The sequence below is a fragment of the Rhineura floridana genome, chromosome 2 (genome assembly GCF_030035675.1).
Source record: "Rhineura floridana isolate rRhiFlo1 chromosome 2, rRhiFlo1.hap2, whole genome shotgun sequence".
Classification (NCBI taxonomy): Eukaryota; Metazoa; Chordata; class Lepidosauria; order Squamata; family Rhineuridae; genus Rhineura; species Rhineura floridana.
In genome coordinates this window covers 170,077,699-170,100,233 of record NC_084481.1, presented here as the reverse complement: position 1 = coordinate 170,100,233, position 22,535 = coordinate 170,077,699, and the positions used below count along the sequence as shown (strand labels likewise).

General features: G+C 40.7%; 2 protein-coding genes across 2 annotated transcripts; one reads left to right on the top strand and one right to left on the bottom strand.

Annotated features, from left to right (window-relative positions):
• Nucleotides 1–210: 210 nt before the first annotated feature.
• DNAJC17 (DnaJ heat shock protein family (Hsp40) member C17) lies at nucleotides 211–22,497 on the bottom strand. Its single transcript, XM_061611417.1, has 11 exons — nucleotides 22,147–22,497; nucleotides 19,488–19,557; nucleotides 16,582–16,640; nucleotides 14,612–14,699; nucleotides 14,129–14,211; nucleotides 13,520–13,616; nucleotides 12,774–12,823; nucleotides 12,203–12,280; nucleotides 9,826–9,906; nucleotides 8,424–8,546; nucleotides 211–768 (listed from the first exon to the last, which is right to left on the bottom strand). Exons 1-11 carry the CDS (start codon nucleotides 22,222–22,224, stop codon nucleotides 646–648), a joined length of 930 nt encoding a protein of 309 aa, XP_061467401.1. The 5' UTR covers nucleotides 22,225–22,497; the 3' UTR covers nucleotides 211–645.
• C2H15orf62 (chromosome 2 C15orf62 homolog) lies at nucleotides 2,294–5,090 on the top strand. Its single transcript, XM_061611418.1, has 2 exons — nucleotides 2,294–2,498; nucleotides 3,839–5,090. Exon 2 carries the CDS (start codon nucleotides 3,942–3,944, stop codon nucleotides 4,479–4,481), a length of 540 nt encoding a protein of 179 aa, XP_061467402.1. The 5' UTR covers nucleotides 2,294–2,498; nucleotides 3,839–3,941; the 3' UTR covers nucleotides 4,482–5,090.
• Nucleotides 22,498–22,535: the final 38 nt, after the last annotated feature.

Below are 22,535 nucleotides of genomic sequence, written 5' to 3'. Positions count from 1 at the left end.
TTGTGCAGCCAATGTTGATATAATCACCAACTTTCTTCTGCGATGTGATATCGGCTATGCCTATGAGTGCTGCAGGCTTTGAAAGTGCATCAGTACTTCAGAACCCATTAAAAGCTTCCATATGGATACCAAAGCAATAGTTAAGTTCTTCAAAGGTGCATTTCATGACAGCCTTCTGTTGAATTCCTCTTCTCAATCAATAAATGCATCCTGTGTTTTTATTAATCACATCACTTTTCAGTGCTTCTTAAAATCCATTTTAACACAAGATACTAGTGCTGGTGATACCACATAAACATAATAATAATTTGTATTAAGTTATGACCATAATTTGTATTAAGTTATGACCATAACTTGTATAAGTTATGACCATAACTTGGAGCTGCCAGCAGTGGGACCATTTTCTGGCAGTTTCTTGCAAGACTAAAGCTATGCGTAAACTAGCCCATGTTCAATCAATGAGAGGAAAAACTTATCAATTAGCAGAGTATGTTTGATACTGTGTGCACTAGACATCTAATCTAAGTAGGAACAGATCCCGCCAGTTTATTTTTCCAAGAAAACTATAGTTATTTTTACAAAGGATATTTATTGACTTAATTTAAGTATAAGCAAAAGCACAAGATAATGTCATTTCTCCTTGTACTACGTGCCAGACTCTTCCTCATCTTCTCGTTTCATCTCTTCAATCAGCTTCTGTCTCTCAGCGGCTTGGCGCATCCGCATCATCACAAGGCTTTCATAATCCCGCTCAGAGACAACAGAACCCTAAGGAAAAAGTGATAGTAACAAAAGTAATGTGGAATCCCTGTTAGCTGTTTCAGAAGTTCTAAAACAAATACCTGTCACAAGGGCACATGAAAAGAAGGGGCTCATCATAGCAGTACAGATATAAATGCTGAATGATAGTTATGATACTGCAAGCGAGTGTTTATCAAAAATAAAGATTGCCAAAGTAGGGACAATTCTAATGTAGCCATCTCAAGCAAAAACTCCATGAACATTATGCCAGAATAAGTGGATGCTCTCCACTCTGAACCATTACAGTTGTGGCAGTTTTCTCATTACCAAAGGAAATCTTAGCCTATCTCTACCTCACAAGGTAGTTGAAAAGGTAAAATGCGTGTGCAGGGGAAAGAGGCTATGCTCCTTAGTGGAAAAGTGAAATAAAAATATAACAGTAAATATATTTCCTTTTACTACCATATAATGGGAAGTACTAATGTCATTTCTTAATTGCTCTAGGATCAAAATATTATCTGTTGCCTTAACATTAATACAGCAGTATCAGATTATTTTAATTTAGCATGGACAAAATACTGCAAGTATTCACCTAGAGAGGCCTCTAGGATCATAACTAATGATTACTTCCTCAGATTCCAAGAAGAGGACAGATCCCAGAAACTACATACAATCTTGGAAACGTGACTTTTCACACTGAGGGGATTCTCCTGGCCTAATATTTAGTAAAACAACTGGAACCAATATTCTAGAAATTGTGTCTTAGTTTATTGGTCAGGCCTCTTCTACAGATTCTACAATTAAACTTTTACCATTGCTGTGTCTCGCAAGACCTTATGGGTGGGTTGTCTCTTTAACAATTAGCAGCTTTTTCTTTTCAGCCTGGAGCTATCCAATCCATAGCATGAGACTAGACATTTTTGTATGCATGTTCTAATTAGCCAGACCTTTAAAAAACGTAAAGGCAGTTTGTACTCCATATTTATGACTTGATCAGCTATGTAGCACCTGTAGGAAATGGTGTGAGAATATGAAGTAAAGAGTGAAATACATTTTACAAACATAAGAAGTTCCTGGTTGGATCAGACAAACGTTGATCTAGGTCAGCATCCTGTCTCCAGGAGTGACTAGACAGACGCCCCTGGACAACTACAAGGACAGTGTGATGTGCACTGCTGTTTCTCCACCACGTCTGATACTTAGAAGCTCACTGCCTCTGCCCATGAAGGTGCCATTTACTGGGGGGGGGGGAGATTCCATATTCAACCATGGGTAGAGAAGTACAAGTCCCTTGAACTTGGAGCTTGGCATTCCGAACTGGGTATTATAATTCCTCATCCTCCCCCTCCTCCAGCAGTTGCACTAAAAAATGACATTAATGAAAGTTGTTCAAGTATTCCATAGAAGCCCAGTATTCTCCTGAGGCTTCGTATGTGGGCTGATGCTTCACAGTTCTACACACCTACTTCCTGCAATCTTTGCAATTAACTATTAGTGTTAGTCCCAGTTTCTGACATGACTGAGTCAGCGAGGGCTTGGCACAGAGCACACACGCCAAGGAACTGCCACCAGCAAAACATATGATTAGTCAGGTGAGAGGAGTGAAGAGCCACACTGAAGGAAAGGTACTCTAGAAGAAGAGAGTTGAGAGGATACAGTGGACTTTTAACCATTAACACGGGTATGCTGTGCATTGTTCTGGAAGCACTTCCTTCACAGTTCCCCTTTTGGCTGCCTCCTTCTTGCTCCATTTCACAGTAAGTAACTCTGAATTTCATTTTCTTTAATGCTAAGCTCTACAGTTACTTAATCTACAAATCCTTCATGAGTATAGTTTGCTAATACCTTAATTTTGCCAGTCCAATAATGAGGGGCTAATACTGACCTTTTAATCATGTAATAGTGAACAATTTCAATATATGGATGCTGCTTTTGCTCTAGAATGTTGGTAAATTGGGGGACATGATGACATGCATATGCAGATCTTTAATCACCCTTGATCTGGCAGCCCATGCTGGAAATCAGGCCCCACAATACCTTCCTGAGGTAAAGATATAAAGTGGTCTACAAGGCCTAAGTAGGGACTGGCAACCTCAAGCCAGCAACCTACTGATACGACTGAATGAAATTAGTAGGTCCTGTCACACCACTGCTTACAATCTGCATTAGATGGGAAAGATGATGGAAAGGTCAAGGACAAACCATAAAGGAAATGAGGTAGGGAAAATCAAAACATAAGCAGACAGGCAGATAAAGTGAGGCAAGGGTAAGGCAGTTCAGGAAAGACTTTTTGGCAAAGAATGTGGTCTTAAGGAGAGTTCTAAAGGACTAAAGGGAAGTGGCCTGATGACCACAAAGGGGACGGCAGTTGCAAGTATAAGGAGCAAAAGAAGTGTGTGCCAGAGATTTGTACAAAAAGCTGTGAAAAATTGCGTGAATGGGGGCTACAGATAAGGAGACACAAAAGTGCAGAATAGGGGAAACGTGTTCTAAAGGGACCACTGGAGAAGGTGATTTGAAAAGGGGGGGGAGAGAAGAAGAGGACTGCTGATACAGCATAGGTCAGTAACTCACTCTCAAAGAAAAGAAAGGCGGGGTATAAATGTAATAATAAGTAAATAAATAAAAAGAGTCGTATATCGGTTGCCACTGTGCTAAATTAAGACTACTGCATAAGCATGGCAGAGGAATAAGAAGGGTTAAGCCCCACTGTGTGCTCTGCAATGACTGATTCTGCTGTCTCTGAGCCAGCTGGGATGACAGAATCCTAAGCGTGTCAACTGCAAATCCTTTTAAACTGGACTATTTTTGCCCAAAAAGTTATGAATGGCTTTCAAATACATAGTACTTGAAGTGCTTTCTGTAGGTGTCATCTTACATTTGGAGTCTGAGCAAACACTGTTCTCTCTGAAATCTGGGTAGCTTAGTCAGTTTTACAATTGTGGCATTACTCTCTGGGCTAGGAAGATTACTCTGAAAGCCATTTTGATACAACCCTTTCCTACTGGCTTCTTTAAACAGGGGAAGGCCTAAGAGTGAATATGCCTTTGTAAGGAAGCCAGCTTGTTGATGTTGTTGTTTTCCTCTTCTCTCCCAGGAATTAGAAGGAGCCAGCCCTGGCTCAGAAAGACTCCGTTAAGCCTCTGGCCTCCTTCACGGCACAATTGACAACTACCAGCCTTTTCACTGCTTCCCTCACCATGGACACTTGGCAGAGAGGATCCATCAGGTCCTCAGGTTTTTTCAAGCGTCTCTCATTCAGGAGGCATAAGAAGCTTGGCAATCAAGTCACTATCTTGAATCAGAACAGCCACACAATAGACACCACTGGACAGTACAACAAGAGAGAGCTCCTAGGAGACTTAAAAGGGAAGTCGGACTATTTATCTTGTCAGAGTGAGCAAAACCTAGCCAGCAAGCCACAGCCACCTCCCAAACCACCTCGGCTATATCTGGACAGTGCCAGCTGTCCCAATATTATAGACCACACTGATTCTCCTTCTGCAAACCTTTCTTTTCCAAGCACTTCATGCCATTCCCACAAGGCCACTCAAACACAGCCAGACCTATTTTGCAAGAACCAAGTTACAAACTGGTCCCCTTCTGAAAACACCTCCTGGCATGGAAAGTCTCTTCCCGATACATCAGACCCCTTCTTTTCCTTCACACTGGACTTGGGGCCCTCGCTCCTTGATGATGTTCTGCAGACGCTCAGAAAACAGAATTTACTGTTAAATTAACTGGTCTTCTAGCAAAAACAGAGAAATTAATGATACTGGACTATTGGCCCATCTTCATTGTCTCTACGTAACCCAAGCTGCTTTTTGTAAGGTGGGCTCCTTCTCAATGAGATGTCATAGTACACTAGCAGATGAGCATCGTATCTTTTCAGAACTTACTAGCACTGCTTCCATTTACCACACTTTTCCAAGATTTTCCCACTCAGACAGAGTACCTCATTCTGATAAGCAAGCAAGACACTTGCTATGTTTGGACCATATCAGCAACCTTACAACAAATGGGCATGTAGAAAGAGTGGGTGGCTGTGACACAAGGCTCAATACCATAAGGAACTCATGGGCTTGTCTGGATAACCTCTCCACAATCTCAGATAATAACTAATGTCTCAAAGCCAGAGCAGTTGCCTATAAGGTTAGTTTGGAGACAGAAGTCAAGAGACTTGCACTATGCATAAATGAAGCGAAGATTACCTTCTTTTATACCAGTGCATATTTTCCTCATTAATTCTAATTAATGGGCATATTTAATTTATTGGAAAGTCAGACCATAAAGCAATTGTTTCTGCTTCTATTCATCACAGGGGAAAGGAAGTGTATAACAATCGCTTATACAATAAGCTATGAATAATCCATTGTAAAATGTGAAAGAATATATATTTTAGTCCTTATTAAAAGCATTTAACTGTACTTCCTTTGTGCCACTTTTAATTTCCATTGGCAGGCATTCATCTAGCAGTGGGACTAGGGGGAAAATCCTGTTACATCAACTGTAGAAAGAGCATGAAAGGGACCCTTGAAGGGAAAGCAAAACAGCTACTACCCTGCATCACTATCCTAAGCATATCCAATAGCCTAAGACCCTCTTATAAGAGAAATCATTTGTATGTCCCAAGGCTTATTTATGCAATCATGTGGTTCTAGGGCCATGGGGTTTATACTGCAGATCGGAACCTTGTGGCTGCTGCTTCTCCAAAACAAAAACAGCCAGGCTGAGCACGTTTTTCTAAAAACGCATGACTAACATCACGTGTAGTTTAGGCCATCATTAGAACTAACACTTGAACTGAATTCTGAACTCCACCCATTTTTGCATACCTGCAATTATGACTGTGCCATCAAAATAAAGCTGAAGTATGCCAAGTTCCTAGTTAATCAGGGACTTTTACCCTTGCTTCAGTTTCTGGCTGAACATTATAAACAGATCAAGGGTAAGAAGTGAGCAGAGAGTCATTTCTGCAGGCTAGCAGCATAGGTAAACAGCCTTTCAGAAAAGCAAAACATACAATACTCTGCAGCAGGGGTGGGGAACCTCCAATCTACAGGCCTAATTAGGTCCAGCACTGGTCCTTGTTTGGCCTGTGAGGCAGTTTTCCCCAAACCATGCCTGCTTGTCACATCTGATACCAGGTGTGGGGCGGGTAGAGCTGCAATTGCTAATGCACGACTGGGAGACAGTGCACTCCTGATTGTGCATTGGCAAGGGGGGCTTGCTGTCACTGATGATCAGCAAAGATAGCAAGCCTGCCAGGATGACTGCACTACTGAGTTTTTCCTTGGAGAACTGGTATCACAGCCAACTCCTGCCCAAGCAGGGCATGGGAACTCCAGCAGGCTTGAAGTCACTGCCTATCAGTTGATAAGTGTAGCTTCAAGCCTTGCTTGGCTTGGACTTCCTTTTTTAGTGCCGCTTGCCAAGTTGCACCTGTCACCTGATGCCAAGTGATCGACAGGTGAGTGAGGCCCTTCCCCCTTGACAAGGCGGCCTGCCAAGGTTGGGGAAACCGAGGATCTGGCCCACCAACTGGATCCAGTTCCTGCTCCTGCTCTACAGCAATGTACAATGACATAACTCTGCAACTAGCATGCTAGGCAATTCTAGCGTAAAAAAGGGACAGCAATTTTGTCCATTTGCAAATGCCAAACTAGTGCCTCAGTTGCAACAATATCTGCTCAAACTCCACTGAATGTACACCATTACATAACTCAAGAAACATGTCAACAAACAGGCAGAGAACATGGCCTCCCAGTAAGAAACGTGCAATGGAAGCAAGACAAGACAAACCCAGTAACAAGCCAGAGGCCTCATAAGACGCAATACGCAAAGCCAAAATTCTGTTGCATGAATGCAAACAAGAGCTCCTGATTGACATCAGCTGCTCTTCAATTCTTCAAAAAGGAGTTGACACCAACAACTTGCATAGGGATTGTTTGTGTGATAGCTTTGCCTATAGTGTGGAAGGGAGAAAAACATCTCTTGGCCCTAAACAACCTGAAGTTTCTGCTGGATTCCATCTAGTTTAGTGCAATCAGTCATAGCACTGTTCCCTATTATACTCCGGGCAAGACTATTTGTGGCCATAAACACCCAGCCCTGTGGAGTCAGACATGAAAGCCACCCTTTGTACAGAGCTGTGAGTGCACCCTAGGTGGAACTGTCCAGGCTCAAACAAAACCTCAGGGAGGTTGAGACTTAGAATAAAACACCAAGTAACCTGCTAGCAAAACAAAGGAACAAGCAAACAGCCTCACCTGAGAAGCTACCAGAATACCTGCTCATTAAGTATACAGCTGCTACTTTCTCACCTACGCACTACTGGAGAAGGTATTCAGGCCATGTGCATACGCAGAAGGAGGGCAAACTGGTCAAGAATTCTCATTGTTTTTGTTGGTTTTTTGCTGTTTAGCATATGACTAGCTGGCCATTGGGGACACCTTCATCCCATAACAGATACAGTTAAAATCAGTATTTTAATGTGGTATTTACCTGTGCCCACTCCCCCCTTACCCACTTCCAGTTATCTAGTCTGTTTTGTCTTGAACAGATGAAGACTGTTTCATTCACAACTAATGTTTGGTGATATGATCCCTCAAGATAGGGATCAATAGCTATAAATACAAGAGTAAAAACCAATGAAACTTAAAATATAAAATGGTTCTGCACCGTGTTCTGCACTCTACAGAAACCATTTCTCTGCCATCACCAGAAGAGGACTAGCTCTTCTGCTACAAACACTAGAACAAGCTGTCATTATAAATAGCTTAGATCTGTGTTTCAAAGAGATTATCCCAGAGGTTTATTGTATATAGCATATCGGCAAAGTGCATCAAATGTGTAGGCCCCCTACAAATTATAGGATTTTCTCAACAAGCAGAAGAGTACAGTATGGATGGGGACCTAAATTTGGCAGATGGGGCACACTGTCATCACCCCCACCTCCCTGCACACCAAGTTTGACAGGTGGATGGCCATTTGTAAGCAAGGGCGCAGCCTGCAAAGTGTCAACGATCAACTGATTGCCAGATTTCACAAGACCTAATAATCAGCTGACCCTTGGTGCCTTGTGTAACCCTTTGCATAGCACTTTGCAACACCTGCTCATCAGCTGAACCAAGTCTTCACCTGCCCCATACCCAATATATATTATGTGAAGTGAGTGTGGCTTGATGAAAATGGCCTCATGGACCAAATGGGGAGGACTGCTAAGCCTAATTAGACTTGCTGGCTGAAGGTTCCCCCCAACCCCCTGCTCTAAAGCCATGAGTTTATCAGTTTCTTCTTTTGTGGAAGAATTGTCTGCACCAATCTACCTCCTCAGAAAAGATCCCTTCCTAAGGCTCAAACTTCATCAACTCCACATGTACTTCTTCAGTGATCCAATCCTAACACATTATACTTTGCAGAGGTTCCTCTGTTATTCCAGTTAGCAACAGCTCAGTTAGTATCATAGCATCAAACTAAACATCAAGACAGATTTATACTTGTTTAATTAGAATAAATTCATAATGAAAAACTTTAAATGTCTCAGTGAATGCTTTCCAAGGCAAAAGTACAAAGATAAAGAACAGAAAACATTTTGCTGGTGCCCAAACTGGGTATATGCAGACTTCAAATATATATATTTTTAATCCAAAAGCAAAACTAGCAGCTTGCATTGCTCTTACCTGGGATATTTGTGGCTGGCTAGTGCCATCAGCAAACACAGGATTGCTCTGTGGTTGGCCTTCTAGCCAGGAGATTTTTAGAGGATTGTTTATCAGGCCAGCTTCATTCTTCACTGCCATCTCCTAACAAATAAAAATGGCCCCTTCCGTTCACTGATCTATGTTCCTTAAGCCAAACTCAGAAAAAACAGAATAGTCATAGGTCAAGGAATTAAACTATAATGCTAGACCATCTTTCTCCACCCTAGTGCCCTCCAGGTGTTTGTACTACAATTCCCATTATCCTCAACCATTGTATATGCTATCTGGGACTGATGGGAGATAAGAGTCCAAAGCATCAGATTGGGGAAGGTTGAACTTGATGGAGCACAAACCCCCTCCAAACTCCCAGATTAGTCCATATTGTGTGCACATGCTTATGAGAGAAAGAATGCACGCCAGTGCCACAAGGTGACAGGAGGCAGGGCAGGGATGCACCGTCTTATAGCAGAGGAATTGTGGAACAAGCAAAATAAATCCAAGTTGCTTGAATAAACAAGCCATGCTATGTACTATATGGAAGGGTAACAAGTAAAGTCACCAGATAATCTAATGGGAGGAAAAATCCTTTCCAACTTCATTAATGTTTTCCTCCGTATCTAAGGCTCATAATATCAGTGAAGCATCCCATTAACACTAAAAGAATCCAGATGCAACATTTTAGGATCTACTGATCTAATAATGAGAGAAGTTTTAACTATGATAGTTTTGTTACTCAATGGCCATATGAATGGGTGTTCCAAGTAACCAGGAACTCTATTCCCCTAATCTGTATAGAAATACATAAGATTGGTCTTCTTAACTACTGTAAAAAAAAAGGTAAAGGTGTCCCTGCACTTGTAGTGCGAGTCGTTTCCGACTCTTAGGATGACGTCTTGTGACGTTTACTAGGCAGACCGTATATATGGGGTGGGATTGCCAGTTCCGTCCCCGGCCTTTCTTTACCCCCCAGTGTATGCCGGGTACTCATTTTACCGATCATGGATGGATGGAAGGCTGAGTGGACCTCGACCCCTTTTGCCGGAGATTCGACTTCCTCCTTCCGTTGGAATCGAACTCCGGCCGTGAGCAGAGCTTCAGCTGCGTTACCGCCGCTTACCACTCTGCACCACGGAGGATCTTATAACTACTGTAAATACTTTTAATTTATTCTGGTGAACCCCCCCCCCCGCTTACACACATACGTGTGCAGAAGGACAGGGAACTGCCCTGCCTTCTGTGCCATTTCTAAGGAAAAGCCCCCAGCTAGTGCCCTAGTATCATAGAAAGAGCCTCTAATGCTATTTTCCATAAATATCAGCATGTACATCTTGCATTACTAGGATCATGGTGCACTGAGAAATTCTTATGTCAAAAAACTTACAGCAGCTTTCACTGTGGCAAATTCCACAACTGCACTTCCAGTCTTCTTGCTAGAGATTAGCAAATTCAGAACCTCACCATACTGCCAGAATCAAGAAGAAATGTGACATCAGATATAGGTCTGGTGAGAAACAGTATGTGCTAACATGTGTAACTTGGAAGTTCTTGTCAAAGTCTCCATAAAGAACAAAAGGGGAAAAGGCTCTGGCGGGATGAGATATAATACGAATGGATGGGTCTAAGGAGTGGTTAATGCTTCATTACGGGAGGGAGATATGCCCACTGCCTTGAAAGAGGCAGTGTTGTGGCTCCTCTTAAAGAGATCCTCCTTGGATCTGCAGGTTTTCATAAACTATTATCCGGGCTCTAATATTTCTTTCGTGGGCAAGGTGATTGAAGAGGGTGGCGGCTGGGCAGCTGCAGGTATGCCTGGAGGAAGCAGGCCATTCTAATCTGGTTTCAGACCCAGTTTTGGCACTGAAACAGCCTTAGTCACCCTGACTGATACCCTTTATCAGGAAAAAGACAAGAACAATGCGACCTTGTTGGTTCTTGGCCTCTCAGCGGCTTTTGTCACTATTGACCATGGTGTTCTTCTAAAATGAAGAAAGGAGGTGGAGGTGGAGATACTGTATTACAGTGGTTCAGTTCCTACCTGCAGGGTCGCTATCAGAAAGTAGTACTAGACTGTTGCTCAGTCCCATGGCTTTTGAACTGTGAAGGACTATAAGAGTCCATTCTGCCTCCTATGCCATTCAACATCTGCATGAAACCATTGCAGGCTGTCATCCAGGGTTTTGGAGCATGGTGCCATCAGTATGCTGACAACATGCAGCAAAGGAGAGGTTGTGAAGGTGCGGGTCCAGTGTCTGGGAAGCAGGGATGGACTAGATGGGTACCAATATACTTAGACTGAATACTGTTATAATGGAGGTGCTGTGGGTAGATGGTTCCCGGATCCAGGAAAGTGGTGTACAACCTGTTCTCTGAGAGGTTGTACTCCCCCTGAAGGAACAGGTTGGTAGTCTGGGAGTACTCCTGGATTCCAGCTTGTCACTGGAGTCTCAAGTGGCTTCAGTGACTAGGAGTGCTTATGCCCAACTTGGGGTGGTTCACCAGCTACAGCCGTTTATGAATCAGGATAGCGTGGCCTCAATTGTCCATGCTCTGGTGACCTTCTGCTTGGATTACTGCAATGCATTCTATGTGGGACTGCCCTTGAAGACAGTCTAGAGGCTGCAGCAAGTGCAGAAAGCAGCTGCTAGATTGGTAAGTGGGACAGCCCTTTGGACCACATTGTCACCAGTCCTGACAGCACTGTACTAGCTGCCAGTGAGCTACTGGGCCCAATTCACGATATTGGTACTAGCATACAAGGCCCTAAATGGCTCTAGAACCAAGTATGTAGAAGAGTGCCTTCCTCAGTATCAACCATCTTGGGCCCTGCAATCAGCATGGGAGGCCCTGTTTGTCATGCTGCTACTGTGGGTTGCCAAGTTGGCACTGACCTGTAACAAAGCTTTCTCAGTAGTGATTCCCCATTTGTAGTATGTCCTCCCTAGTGAGGTGCATCAATCTTTCTCACTCCTAACGTTTAGGAGAAATTTAAAAACATTCCTGTTTACCCAGGCATTTAATGGCTGAAAGTCCTGTCCCTGGCAACTCTGAAATTAGTCTGAGTGTAGGTTATTGCTTTTAGGAGTTTTAACTGTTTTTAGAAGTTTTACTTGTATTCAGTGTTATACGTTTGCTGCCCAGGGCTCCTTTAGAGGAAGGTGCAGGATATAAATCTAATAAATAAATAAAGACTAGTGAAGGGTACATTTTATGCTGAGATACTATACAAAATCATTTAAGTATGCTAGTTAAGGAGTTTTAGATATAGTACAACAGCAGTCAACGATTCAAAGCTGAGGTCATTGTAACAAGGTTGAAATGCAACACAGCTATAAGCAAATTCAAGAGACATTCACAAATAACTCTCCCAGCAAAATCTGTTACATCAAGATCATGTGATATACTAACCTAGTTCTGAATTAATTTTTCACCCCCAAAATAATGTTGCTCTCTAGAGTTGGAGAAAGCCAAATCAATCTAGTGCTTACGGAAGTACTAATAGTCACAAAGGACAGATCACAAGGTAAACCACACCATCAAAAGCTATTTAGGCATCATACTGCAGAAATATATAATTTGTAGGACTATTTACAAGTTAATAAATTCCTTGTGGTGCTCTCCTTTGCCAACAAAAAAAGAATGAAAGGATTTATAATGACCATGCGAGGGCCTCATTAGTTTATGAAGACATCAACTGTACTTATTCTGTTAGAATGTTAGGCAAAACCAACTAAGGTGAAAGGGGCATTTTGGAACAAGACCTTTTGTAGGATTTGCAGAAGAACTTCTTTTGAGTAGCCTCCTTTAGTCTCATCTTCTTTCTTGCATTTCCAACGTAGCTGATGGAGAAATGTTACAAGTTAGTTTCACAGAGTTTGGAGCACTGGGTGCAAAACATAGCAGAATCTGCCACTTGCTTTTAAGTCTATGATACCATAAAGGTAATGGATTCTGATTCAACATTTGTAGATACTAAAAAAATGTCTACACTGCACAGGAAGAGATACAAGTAATCCTAGGCACAGGGACGAGTTCACATTTTAAAAAAAGCTAAGAATTACTACATACATCAAGCAGCATCTGGCAACCTGTCAACATCTCAAGTCACAGAGTCTTAACTTCTAATTACCTTCATCCTAGTGCCTAGTTTCTAGATTAAAGTGCAAGGAACACATTAAGATGAAGTAAGTGACAATTCCAGAAAGCAGCGAGGATGCTAGAGACAGTCCAGCTTTCTGTGAGGCTGGAGGCGATCCATGTGGCTTCTACTGATGGAATGATAAGTTAGTTGCTCATCTCTCTTCATAGCTCAGATTTTTGGGAATGTCTTACTTTGAGCTTGGGCGTTCCTTTGCCATCCTCTCCATACCCATCTTGATTGCCTCAAAAAAGAAAAGAAAATGAAAACTACAATGGCAACCATTTTGAGGATATCTACTATGTTTCTTTTTAATAACTGAAAATATCCAAGCAAGTCTTATGTTTTGAAGCTGATTTAAACTCCACTACAGGCACTTTAGCATAGATTGGCATTTTTCCTGATAATCATGCAAGTTAAAAGGAGTTCTATACTGACTTTCATTAACTTCTAGAAGTAGAGCTCCATTGACAGTAAGAGTGGAAAAGCTGGAGGAAGGGGAGAAATACTACTGAAGGTTGATAAACAAATCTCACATGCCAACTGGTACTGAAAAAATTATAACAAAATATTGGAAAGTTAATTGTCAATACAATCCTCATTTCCACATCTGCTAGAGGTTAAATATGAAATATGTGACACAGCTTAGAAGAGAGACTAGAGCTACAATCCTACACACACTTATCTGGGAGAAAATCCCACTGAACTCTATCACAATTTAATTATTTGGGTTTTTTTACCTCTTTTACTAAATAAAAGAATATTCTGTCACTAAAGCTTCACTGTGAGAGGGGCAGAAAAGAAAGGGGAGTTTTTCTACTGAAGTATACTCTTTAACAACAAGAGCAAACAGACTCTGAGCACTCGTGGATGTATTCTGAAGAGAACCCAGACAGACAGCATGGTGACAGCAGAAGGCTCTGACCTTGCCTGGCCTTACCTCGTACTCGCTGGTCTTTCTCAAGTCGGATTTGTTCCTGAATAAGTTTTTGTTGCTCCTCCAGCTGGCGGGATCCCTCTTCACGTAACCGTAGGATCTGGGAAGAGAGGCAGAAAAGTGGCTTTTATAAAACAACCTACCTTTTAACTTTTAGGTAAGACGTATTTTCAACAAATATGAAAAAAATGTCAGAAAAAAAGGCCAATAGTACATTTAGCTCCAAGTTCTGTCTTTCAACAGCAGACAAATTGAAAAGTTTTTTAAAGGGCAGGATAGATACGTAAGAAGCAGCCTTATATCAAGTTAGACTATCTAGCTTAGTGTTGTCTCAATGGACTGGGAGAGGGTCTCCAGGTTTTTAGATGAGAGTCTTACATGCACCTTTTGAATACAAAACACAAACCACCACTGAGGTATGGCACTTAAGAAAATACATTCCTTTATGTTGCCTTTTCATGCACCCTGATGTCCTGTGTTGACACCCCTCTTCCAACAGGATGCCAGCATGATTTATCTTAACTCTCTGCTCTTCACTGTGGCTGTGCATATATAGGCTCTCTTCCACATTTCTGGCACAAAGTAACATTCTGTTCGCCATGCTATCCTTACCTCTTGCTCTAATGTCCTAGTTATCTGGATCTCTTCCTCCTTGCTAACCTGGGCCTGGGCCTCTTTTTCCCGGGCTTCAAGATCTGTAGCAAAGAAAGAAAAAGCCCACAAATTCAGCAAAACCCAAACAGAATGCGATTTCTAACAAGATGAACCTCTGCTCATTGCATAGGGCAGGTGTGAGGAACTTTTGGCTCTCCAGATGTTGTTGAACTACAAATCCCATCAGCCTCAGCCAGCGTGGCCAATGGCCATGAATGGTGGGAGCTGTAGTTCAGCAACATCTGGGGGGCCAAAGGTTCCCCACACCTGCTATAGGGTATTTCACAGCACCTACTTCTCCAGTGTTACATCTATATATATATCTCAACTTCTGAAATAATTCTAATGAAAACAAGCAAATTAGACAGATAGACAAATGGTAAGGGTCCTGCATCTTGGCATTTATTCTACACGAAAAAGAAATATTCTGGATTTGCATACCAAGTTTGACTTTTTTCCTCCGTTCATCAAGTTTCTGAGTCCTTTCTGCTGCCTGCTTCTTTGCTTTCCTCACTTTATCATATGCTGCCTGTAGTAGTGACAGGACAAGGAAAAAAAGAGCACTTCAAAACAAAATGAAAATCTTAACCGCACATCTAAAAATACTAAGATTAAAAAATGAAGATCTGCTAGTGTCAGGGGAATTGTATGTTTAACACTGGAATATTATTCTGTATTTTGGATAGTCCCAGACTTCTCAATAACTTTCATTAGTAAAGTCCAAAATGGGGAAGGAGAAGTGGTCTCACAGATGTTAAATGATCAGATAACTGTAAAAATATTTTCTACACTGAAAAGCGAGATAAAAATGGTTGAAAATATTCCCAAGTATATACTGAAAAAGTCAGTTTTAGATCTCTGGCTGTTACATGCTAGCATTACAGAGAAGGTATGGTCTGAGAGATGCTGAATAATTAGGTCATCAAACCTGTTGACAGCAGCCATCTAGTTTTGCTTAGAATACAGCTTATAACAGGGTTCCAAAGAATGGACATCACATGGAAGGGAGAATTGCAAGAGCTACACTTGCTTTTGTGCCCACAGCAGTTCCAAATGCAGGAGACAAGGCATTGAAAACAAATAATTACATCTATAGCAAGGTCTGCTGCGACAAAACACAGTAAGCAAAGTTCCAGCTATGCATATAGCTCTCTCATGCATACATGCATACACTCCTTTTCTTGGATTCTGTCTTATAATTATTCATTGTTTACTCACAGATAAGAAGAGGAATCCAGCTCATCTTAGAACCTAAATACTTGGTCATGAAGCCAAAAGTCTCCTCCACCACATGCTACCACTAATTTAGACAGTTTATAGGTATCTATTTGATACTAGGGTTTCATATGGAACCTCCAAGACAAGAATAAGCTAGTTTAAACCTTTCCCAAGGTCAAAGACATCACATAAACAGATGAGAGAGCAGCTGCAACTTATACCTTAGACTCTAGGATAAATAGATCACAGTAAAGGAGAGAAAGAGTTCAGAGCTGCATGGGCCCATGGCATGATCTTAAAAAAAACACCCTCAACTATCAATTAACACCATCAATCAAAAGACCAGAAAAAGAACTTATAAGGACATCTGTACTACACCAACCAAAATAAAGAGCAGAAAAAGTATAGATTAGGATGACAGCGAAGGACTGATCAATAAAAAGACACTTTTTCATGTCTTCTCAAATAACCTGTACCTGATTTAAAAAGATTTCAAACTATTGCAATTGATATATACAAAATCCATAGCCGTTTGGCACCATTCTCTTGCAATCAAAATATCTATGTCCAGGGTCTCACCCAACAACTACAGTATCATGATATCTTTGCATACTGTGGAAGGTCGAAAGTCTACAGAGCCTTACATATGTTTAACAAGTTAAATAGTTTTTACTAAAGCTAACGGAGTTAATATCCCATAACAAGCATCTCTATGCATGGCAACACTTGACTTGGCAATACAGAGACAGGTACAAAAAAGAAAATAAGACACTTTAACATCTCTTTAGGATTATGAAGCAAATACTTTTTTTTCAAGAAAGCTAAAAAAGTGTCAAAAATCTCATCTATGGGAAACAGATAAAATGAATATATACACACACGAGTTTGAAAGAAATCATAGATCCTACAATGAAAGAATGCACCCATAATATGGAAACAATACATGATGTGAGAGAAGCTGTTTGCCACTCACAGTTTAGAATGGGACTATTGCTGAGGGAAGTAGGGAATTGCCACACACAAACTATCCACAGATGTGCAATGGACAGTCTAAAACAACCTGTGGATTCGTACTGGCCCATAGAGTAGTACCTGAAATAAGTGCTTAAGTGCACTTTTTCTTCCAAGTATTAATGCTTAATAGCAGAACTAGAAAATGCTTGCAGTTCTAGCACAGAACTCAAATAACTCACCCTTGCTGCTGCATCTGTTAGAACTGCCAAAGCTTGAGACAACTGATGGAAGAGTTCAGCTAGGAAACAGAAAGTGAAAATTTCAAACTGCATAAGAAAGCAATTCCTAGATATGCAACTGAAATTGGGAACTTGTTTGAGTAAATTATTTCACAGAACAAGACAAAGCTTCCTATAACATTTGAAAGTCAATCCTCACCATAAGGATATACTTTTGAACTCAAGTTTCCTCCATTTAAAATAGTTTGGCCCTTAAACCACTGATCATTGTTTACCTTATTTTAAGTTTACAGATATTCAGGCCTGGAATCCCAAGGAGAGTTAGTAACATACTCTTGGGTACTTTATCAGCTCCTCACAATCATTTTAAGCTTAAAGTGAATTCCATCTACCTTTGATTATCACGGAATATTACATCCGCTTTATCCCCAAAATGTATTGAAGGCTCTTTGTCTCCCTTTAAGAACATAAGAAGAGCCCTGCTGGATCCCCTCAAAGACCCATCTAGTCCAGCATGCTCTTCTCAAAGTGGCCTATCAGATGCCTATAGGAAGCCCACAAGCAGGATCCACATGCAACTGTGCTCTCCCCACTTGTGATTTTCAGAAACTAATATTCAGACAGTGCAGGTAGAACTTAGCTAGTAGCCACTGATAGACAAATTCATTCAGAAATGATACGGCTAATTCTCTTTTGCAACCAAGTTGATGGTGATCACTTCATCTATTTATTTATTTATTTATTTCCATTTCTATACCGCCCTTAGCCTATGGCTCTCTGGGTGGTTCACAGCAAGGAATAAAATACAATACAGTAAAATAAAAATCAGGTAAAATCATAAAATCATCTAGCAGGAGTGAATGTCATAGTTTGTGAAAAAAATAATTTATTTTATCTGTCCTGAAAGCTTCCGACATGTATTTCTCTTTTGAATACAAAAGACTTCCGATTATTTCATATATTTATATCCTGCAGTTGAGGACAGAATCCTCGCAAGTCAGCTTGCAACAACAAAATCAACTTAACAATTAAAAAAGAAAACAAGTCAGTAAATTAAACAATTAGTTTAAATAAGTCAAAACAGCAGTAGCTAAAGCACAAAGTCAGTATGAAACCATCAATAAAAAGCTAAGCAAAACAACAAAAGACTTAAAAATCTGCTTACAAGACTCAAACAATGGGAGTTTATTATTTATTTATTACATTTATATACCACCCCATAGCCGAAGCTCTCTGGGCGGTTTACAGCAATTAAAACAATAAAAACAAATATACAAATTTTAAAACACAAAAAACAATTTAAAAACACAATTTTAAAAAAATTAAACACAATTTAAAAAAAATTAAACACAATTTAAAAACGCATGCTAAAATGCCTGAGAGAAGGCATATATATATATCTCTATATCTATATAGAGATATATAGAGATAGATAGATATAGATAGATAGATAGATATAGCTAGATAGATAGATATTACAAAATAAATTAAATGTATACCTTCCACTATTCTGAAATGGTCCAAAATTAATGAGAAATAGTCTTTTAAAAATGTAAATACAATCTTTTGGACCAAAGATATGTTAGAAGTAAACTGGCTCAGAACAATACAACTATTTAGAACTGTATGTAGACTTCTTAAAAAAAATATCAAGTATATAGTTTTAAAATGTGACAACCTATCAGCCCACATACACATTCATACATACACAAATGAAAAAGCTTAGAAAGTTAAGATCTGTCAGCAGTCTTTCCCCACCCCACCCTGTTTCTGTTAGATCACTCTGTCTTAGAAAGAAAGTAGGGAATAGAAAACCCATTTGCAAAAAATCATGCTACACCTAAAAAATAAGGGACTTGGGGAAAAGGGGAAAAAAGACTTAGATCCCTGGGACCAAAATTGTGAAAGCACATATTCCATTGACAATGCACATTTTAGTCCCAGAGGGTTTATAGCATGGGATGAGCAGCACCTTGCAGTAACGCTTTCCTGATATACAGATGTTGAGCTACATTAGGGAAGCAGTGCTCACCGAAAAGCCAAGTTATCATCCAAGTTCCTTTTTCAAACATATCTCAACTTTTTGCTAGGGGCAAAATTATCATCCTGTTGCTCTCCTAACATATACGTAACAGCAACTTTGCAGGATAAATCAAGTCAACATCTTTTCTATCAGCCAAAGAATGATACACAATACCTTGCAAAGTTCCAAAGATGTGGGGCTACCACTGAAAAGCCCTCTCAGGTACCTGCCAAACTGAAGGCTCTTGGCAGCAGGCCAGAAAGCAGCAGCTTTTGTCAGCCAACGCAACTGATAACCAATAGGTCTAATATGTTTTTAAGAATGTTTTGTTATACAGTAGGACCCCGCTTATACGGCGGGTTCCGTTCTGGACTCCCGTCGTAAAGCAGAAATCGCCATAAGGCGGAACCCCATTAACTTTAATGGGGCGCATCACGCAAAAATGTCACAAAATGCTGCAAAAGCGGCTTTTAAAGAGGGGAGGAAAGCCAGTAAGCGGAGCGCCAGTAAGCGGAGCGCCAGTAAGCAGAGCCCTACTGTAATATATTTTAAAGTCTGTTTTATGATGATTTTAGTGTTTTTGTTTGCCGCCGTGGGCTCCTACTGTGATGAAGGATGAGATAAAAATTTAATTAATAAATAATAAATAAGTATGATATGAATGCCTGGTACCGGCCCTGCATTTATGAAAATTAACCAGGAATGGAAGCAAATTGAAGAGTTTTCTTAGGATAACTGATCACAGGAACTGCTATGCAAAAAATTCTATCTATCACCAATAAAACACAGCTATGTAATCTTGACTAAATCTAGCCATTTCTAGTGATAACAAAGGATAAAATAGTCAGGAAAGGCTGACAGTTTCCATGAATACTGTCCATACCTGCTTTGGGATTGTCTGGATTTTTATCTGGATGGCAGGTCAGAGCCTTCTGTCTGTACGCTTTCTTAATCTGTAGAAGACAGAGCAAAAATAACACAACAGTGTGATCAGCAGACTAAGGGAGAAGTCAAGGTAATGCATAAGAGAAAATAGCAACCTGTTAAAAGGGAATAGAAACAGCTCTTACAACCAGTTCATACTCATAAGAGATTTATTCTGTTGCTAGAGCTTATCTGCCCAAATGCAATCCTACCTTACACAAGGCAACACTAGTGTAACACTGCTGTAGACATGACAAACACAACTGCTGCCTAACACATTAAGTATCCTCCCTGCTTGGACTGCAGTTGCTTATGTAAACAAAAATATTTTATTTGGTAAGGAAACTCCTTGGCTGATACCATCCAATATCCACAACTTGACCAACAATAGGAACTAAAGACGAACTAACACTTGGCCAGAAGCTACACAATACTGCATGAGTTCACTTTTCCTCATCTGGGATTTATACCATTTTCATGTCAGCATTTAAGAACAGAAAGACATAAAATCAGCTCTTTATGCATTTCGAATCAGTTTCATGGGTTACTGAGATTTAGTGTTATGACAGGAAGAAAGAAAATCACTATTACCATTCATAATTTTGTAAACCTCTATCCTCCCCCTCCCTGCCACACTCTGTCATCATTTTTCTAAACTAACAAACTCCAAACACTTTAGCTTTTCCTTCATAGAGACAGTCCAGCAACGTCTTTGCAGATCAGGCCCTAATTAAATATACCTACCATGCAGTCTATATCAGTGGCTTTCAAACTATCTAGCTTCAAGGAACCCTTTCCATATTCTCTTGTCTTTGAGGATCCCTCATTTCTGTTGGGCCTCACTGTTTCTGCCCATGAACTGAACAGGCTCCCCAAAAGCACCTCCAACCCTGTACATTTGATGGGGTGTTCAGTAATGGTGGAAAAGCTGTCTTTCCGGAAAGTTTATTTGCCCTTATTGATCTTCTCGGTGAGGAACCTCCATGTTCTCTGGCATATTGAAAGTGTGTGTGATAGTGTTAAGATGTAGAATCTTGCCTCTGATCAGATTGCTGAATCAGACTTTTCAGCATCACAATTCTGTGACTACAGAGGGACAGATTATGAATTATAGAGCACCAATTTATTTTAATAATATAAATACTCTTTATTACAAAATTCTTGTATGTAAGAAAATGAAGTCATTCTTGGACTACAAGCTAAAACAATTGTCAGTACATTGACTAAAAGCTTCTGGTATTTGGGTACCACCTAGTGGACAAAATGAGTACTAAAAGACAACTTGAAGATGTACTGTATCTCGATTCCTGCCTTATAGAAAAATAACATTCAGATATTTAAAAATACTATTTGATTATCCAAAGTGCTTCATATATATGATCACAAAGGTAGTTAAATGCTTTCAAAAGCTACTAAAATGCTTTCCTATAATGAGTAAGGATCACCTGCAGGCAGGCAAAGCTTACAAAGTTTTTTTTTCTTTAATGCCACAAATGACTTACACAGGTGTGTGTGGTGTCAGGATAGCAAATAAAAGTAAGCCAATCTAATAACTTTTGTGGAACATACTTACAAGGTTGCCACAAGGTTTTCTTACACAAACTAAGGTAGCATTACTATCCATTTATGACAGACAGGTGAGGCTGAGAGAAAAGTGGTTTGCTTGTGGCCAAGATGGGATATGCAAACCAGTGACTTCCTGGCTCACAGCTCACTCTCTTCATCACTGTACTCACCAGCTCAAACATCCAAAGTAAACACAAAGTCATTGCAATTCACAGCTCATTCATGAGGATAGGTATTACATACTTGCAAAATGCCCACCATGCTGATGAATGGAGCATATATGGAGGTCTTGTAAATTTCAAGGGCCCCTAGCAAGTGCATCTTTTGTCAGTGAGGAAAGGTTAATTTTCCCCTCACAACAGCAGTGTTCACAAGCATAGAGCTTGATATACCTACCATAGGAGCATATGGCAGATCCTGATATTTGGTCACCCTAAAGCAGGGGCAGGGGACCTTTGGCCCTCCAGAAATTGCTGAACTACAATTCCCATCATCCCTAACCATTGGCTATGCTGGCTAGGGCTGATAGGAACTGTCCAAAACGTCTGGAGGGCCAAACGGTCCCCAAATCTACTCTAGAGCTTGACAGAACTATCAGGAGAGCAGAATAACCAGCCTGCACTGAGACACGTAATAATCAATAGTATTATAAGCAGAGGGTATGGATTTCATGCAGGGGCACGCTCCAGCTCATCCCAGGTTTACTGTGAAACCCTAATCATGTTCATTCAGAAGAAAGGCCTACCTAGTCCATTCGCAACTGGTCCCTAGACAGCGTGTGTATGAAAATTTTACACTTTTAAGCATTTGAACTTAGTAATCTGAAGGTCCTGCGGTCTTACTCTGTAAGAAGTAATACTGACAGAACTCCATGCAGTATTATTATTATTAGTAGTAATAATAATAATAATTGGGTTTTTTTAAGGTGTAGGGCCTGGAAGAGAACCAGGCCTTCAAGAAACTTCAGCAGCCTAAAGTGCGGAGCGATGCCACCTCTCCTTCCCGTAGAGCGGCTGCGAGGTGTCTCCCCCTCAGTCTGAGCCCTTCCTGACCTCTTTATCCGTCGCCTTCTCGCCGACTCCCAGTAGCGTGTACAAGTCCATTTCCAGCAGGTCTTTATCCACCGCCATTTCTCTTTCTCAGTCTTCCTTCTCCACAGCCCAAACTTCTACTATTCGCTCCGGCCTGGGCACTTATGCGGTCGAGCTTTTCTTTCCCCCCACAATACTCTCTCGTCCACCTAACAGCGACTTGCCCTGCCCTCTGGCTGCTGGGAAACGTAGTCTTTTCCTCTTCAATTCAATACTTTTCCTCTTCAATATTGAAGTCCCCTTCAATACCACACAGCAGGCCGGCGCGCAAGAACTACAACTCCCATCATGCCTCTTCCCTACACGAACCTAATCCTGAGAAGGCGTTATTTTTAAGCGACAGAAAAGCT

What these genes read in the sequence shown, in the direction of transcription:
- C2H15orf62 (XM_061611418.1), top strand. Translation starts at nt 3,942, where the DNA reads ATGGACACTTGGCAGAGAGGATCCATCAGGTCCTCAGGTTTTTTCAAG.
- DNAJC17 (XM_061611417.1), bottom strand. Translation starts at nt 22,224, where the DNA reads ATGGCGGTGGATAAAGACCTGCTGGAAATGGACTTGTACACGCTACTG. An exon ending in GAGGAAAAAAGTCAAACTTG is followed by an intron (nt 14,212 to 14,611) that starts GTATGCAAATCC and finishes TCTTTGCTACAG; the next exon opens with ATCTTGAAGCCCGGGAAAAA. An exon ending in CTAGGACATTAGAGCAAGAG is followed by an intron (nt 13,617 to 14,128) that starts GTAAGGATAGCA and finishes CTCTCTTCCCAG; the next exon opens with ATCCTACGGTTACGTGAAGA.